The sequence below is a fragment of the Brassica oleracea genome, chromosome C9 (assembly GCF_000695525.1).
Source record: "Brassica oleracea var. oleracea cultivar TO1000 chromosome C9, BOL, whole genome shotgun sequence".
Classification (NCBI taxonomy): domain Eukaryota; kingdom Viridiplantae; phylum Streptophyta; class Magnoliopsida; order Brassicales; family Brassicaceae; genus Brassica; species Brassica oleracea.
In genome coordinates this window covers 31,763,898-31,767,755 of record NC_027756.1, presented here as the reverse complement: position 1 = coordinate 31,767,755, position 3,858 = coordinate 31,763,898, and the positions used below count along the sequence as shown (strand labels likewise).

At 40.6% G+C, this 3,858-nt stretch overlaps 1 protein-coding gene across 1 annotated transcript; it reads right to left on the bottom strand.

Moving 5' to 3' along the window:
* Positions 1-331: 331 nt before the first annotated feature.
* Positions 332-3,026, bottom strand: LOC106312941 (pentatricopeptide repeat-containing protein At5g50390, chloroplastic). The gene is made up of 2 exons (XM_013750646.1): positions 937-3,026; positions 332-864 (listed from the first exon to the last, which is right to left on the bottom strand). The coding sequence occupies exons 1-2, from the start codon at positions 2,736-2,738 to the stop codon at positions 531-533; spliced, it is 2,136 nt and encodes a 711-aa protein (XP_013606100.1). The 5' UTR covers positions 2,739-3,026; the 3' UTR covers positions 332-530.
* Positions 3,027-3,858: the final 832 nt, after the last annotated feature.

Sequence of the window (3,858 nt, the reverse complement as noted above, 5' to 3'; positions counted from 1 at the left end):
TTCATATTTTTGAATATTTCTCAAAATCTGAGGGTTAACACCCCTACGAAAATATTGAATTTTTCTGTATAAGTTCTATATACTGAAGCATATGATCTTTAGTGTTGTTTTAAAATTTTTAAATACATTTTACATTTGCGTTAATGTATATCAAACTCTCTTTCAAGGTACACGAACATCGTTTTAATTTTTTGTCAATTAATTTAGTAAAACTTTATAATACTCCCTAAATTGGTGGACTAACCACTATAAAATCGTTATTTTCTATAGAAACGGAGATAACAAAGATTCCAAACCTCTTTGACCTTTATCATATCGTAGTAAGCGGTAATAACAAAGCTCTTACCTTTTATTAAATAAAGAATCAGAAACAAGAATAGAAACAGTCACATGATCACACTATTTCTATCTTTAGCGCAAAGAAACAAAAGAAAAAAGAAAAAAGAAAAAAGAAAAAAGAAAAAAGAAAAAAGAAAAAAGAAACATCGACACTTGGAGCTCTGCTTCTACTTCCTAGGCACCATTACGATTCACCAATATCCTCCACAAGAACACTTCCCTTCTTTGAAATGATGGAACCTGCTCGCGTCTCTCACTACAATCTCTCTTCCTGTAATCAAAGATATAAACTCGACCACCTTGTGACACTCTTTGCATATCCTATGGTTCTGAGTTATCTGCAACGGATTCCATTCCGGCGTATTCACCAATCCATAAGCTATCGCAAGTTTCTCGCTGTGATATCTCACTACTCCTTGTTCTTCATTTACATCCACGTCCGATAGAAGGTTCTTATTTTCCGCGACCGAATACCCATACTCGGAAATTTCTTTCATTAGTTCATCAACTTTGTGGTATATTTGCCTGTTTCACCACTTTGAATTAAAACATTGAAGAAGATAATAAACTATTAGACTTATAGTCACAAAAAGTTACCTTTTCACCGCCTCATTATAAGAATCACACTTGTATCCTGAAAGAAAACTGTGAGTCTGATCACCAACCTCGACCCAAGTACAAGCCGGCATCATTCTCAAACCTTTGCTCTCCAGCGTATCCAAAACTCCTGCAGCTTCTGCAGTTTTCCCCATACTATTGTACACATTATACATCACAACGTAGTTACCGAGCTTCTCAGGTTCCATTCCATAGAGTTTCTCAGCAACCACTCTACCGAGCTCCAAGTTTCCATGCATCCTACATGCATTCAAGAGCGCTGCCCACATATTAACCGTCGGTTTTAAAGGAGCTCTTCTGATGAAAGCAATGGCTTCATCTAATAAACCGTCTCTACCCAAAATCTCAATCATGCAGGCATAGTGCATCGCCCTTGGTTTGATCCCGTGAACTTCACTCATCGACAGAAAAATCTCCCACCCTCGTTCAGATAAACCTGAGTAAGCACAAGCTGATAGAACCGCAAGGAAGGTGACATGGTTTGGACCGACATTGGCAGCAAGCATCTTCTCAAACAAGTTGACCGCATCTGCTCCTCGACCATGATTCGCGTATCCACCCATCAAAGCGTTCCATGAGATTATATTTTTCCTCGGCAACTTATCAAACACATATCTAGCCGTATCTACTCTACCCCATTTGCTATAAAAATCTACAAGGGCCGTGTTCGCGACGATCTCCGACTCAAAACCACTACGAATCAATCTAGCATGTGCTTGCTTAGTAAGCTCAACCTTGGCAAGCCTTGTGGAGATTCTTATCAATATCGAAAGGGTGAACTGATCAAGAGACGTGCTAGAGTCACGCATATCATACAACAAACGCAGTGCTTCCTCGCTGTAACCATGGAGCGCATAACCTGCTATAATGTTATTCCAAGCAACTGTAGTCTTCTCAGGCATATCATCAAAAACACATCGGGCATCTTCGACATCCCCACACTTGCTGTACATATCGATCAACCCACACGAGACAAACGTGTTATCAACGACTCCTAACTTCAACGCACAGACGTGTAACTGTTTACCCACCTCAATAGAACCTAACCCAGCCGAGGCACGTAGCATCACTGCAAACGTATGAGTTTCACTATCGGAAAGCTCTTCCCACATCATCTTAAACAGCTGAAAAGCTTCTAAATAGTTACCGAAGTTAACAAACCCAGAGATAATGGAGTTGTAAGAAAACAAGTTTCTCTCTGGCATTTCGTCGAACAACCTACGTGCGTCTCTAATCATCCTACATTTCACATGCATCATCAAGATTCGGTTCATCATGAATTGCTCCGGCTCAAACCCATTACTCAGCATATACCCATGAACCCTTTTCACACACCGAATCGATTTCAAACGAATACAAGCTTCCACCAATGCATCGTACGTACTAATCCCAATGCGAAGACTACCTTGAATCTCCAAAACCTCAAACAATTCAAACGCTTCCCTTAACCTATTACACAAGACCAACTTTTCGATCTGACTACAAATCGCGACAGCAGATTTGCTGATCTGGGTATCATGCAAAACCGGATCTTTCGGTCCTTGATCGATTTCTCGAATTGGTTCCGGTTTAAGCTTCGGCTTCGGTTTCAGCCCTTGAACTAGAGAAGAACAAGTGATTTTCGCAAATGGATTCTTCCATCTTCTTCGGCGGAGCGAGAAATCGTATCCAGAAAACCGCGGGAAATTGAAAACATTGGGATTGGAATAAGACGAGTCTCGACTACGACTCTTGTTATCGTCTAACCTTAAGCTTTGATAAAATGCGAGTGGAATCTCCATGATTTGAGGGACTGAGAGGGTCAATAAGCGAACCGGAGAAACCAGACCATTGTGATCGGATTGCTAAGGTTTCAATGAAAGCTCTTCAAACGATAGATGGTGATTTGTTGATTACTTAAAAAGTTTTTTCTTTGTTGTTGAAGAAATACGAAAAGGATTTGAAAATAGAGTGAAGAAGAGAAATCAATCACAGCATTGGGAGCTCCGCTAGTGGCAGTTAGGGAAGGTTTAGACTTTGACTAGAGAGACAGGGAGTGACGAGGCGACGTCGTTGTCACAGTTTTCAGATCTAATCACGCTTTTTTTTTTTGGGCTCAATTTCAATTTCACATTCACCAAATAAAAAGATACAACAGCTTGAACCTCATAAGAAATTAAACCACTTATACAAAGAGATGATCTAGTATCACCTTGAGACACTTCCAAAGACTCAACGCTACCCAATCATTTTCCCCTTGTACATTAAACCCAATGAGTACGACACACCCCACAATCCGGAATGTATCGACTCTTTCAACCCCTAAATTAGACCTCAATGATACGAAGACGCTTGCTAATCCCGTGAGACAAAACCTAAAAACGAGTTTACAAATCATGCCAAGCTGTTGGTCCCAATAGATCAGCGTGAAGCACTTGACCCGACAGCATCTACACCATAGGCGCGTTCCCGGACTAAGCTCTTACCACTGGCTTTCGACGTCTCGATCCTCAGCCTTATCACACATTTCAGTTTAGGAAAACTGCCATTTAAATCCTAAACTTTTTTTAAAATGCTAAAAATTTCCTCCACGTCATTACCTTCCTCAGTATTTATTTTCTGACCTAACAGACCTTGAACATCTCCCTTTGAAATTTCAGACTCATCCCAATCTATGTTGAAGGTGCCTCGTGAGTTGCCACTGATCTCTCTCCTTGAGACGATCAGATTGACACTCACCACTTGGTTTTTTGAGCGATGCGAAGCGGCTGCGAAACATAAGCACCTGGTTACTCCAAAAGTTGTGCAGAAGTTCGAATCAAGGTTTGGGGCTGCAATGGTGCTGAATGTGTATCAAGTTGATCAAAACGAGTTTGAGGTGAAGGATGAAACTATGAAGTATGTTGTTGATTTGGAGAAACG

What these genes read in the sequence shown, in the direction of transcription:
- LOC106312941 (XM_013750646.1), bottom strand. Translation starts at nt 2,738, where the DNA reads ATGGAGATTCCACTCGCATTTTATCAAAGCTTAAGGTTAGACGATAAC. An exon ending in TATAATGAGGCGGTGAAAAG is followed by an intron (nt 865 to 936) that starts GTAACTTTTTGT and finishes GTGGTGAAACAG; the next exon opens with GCAAATATACCACAAAGTTG.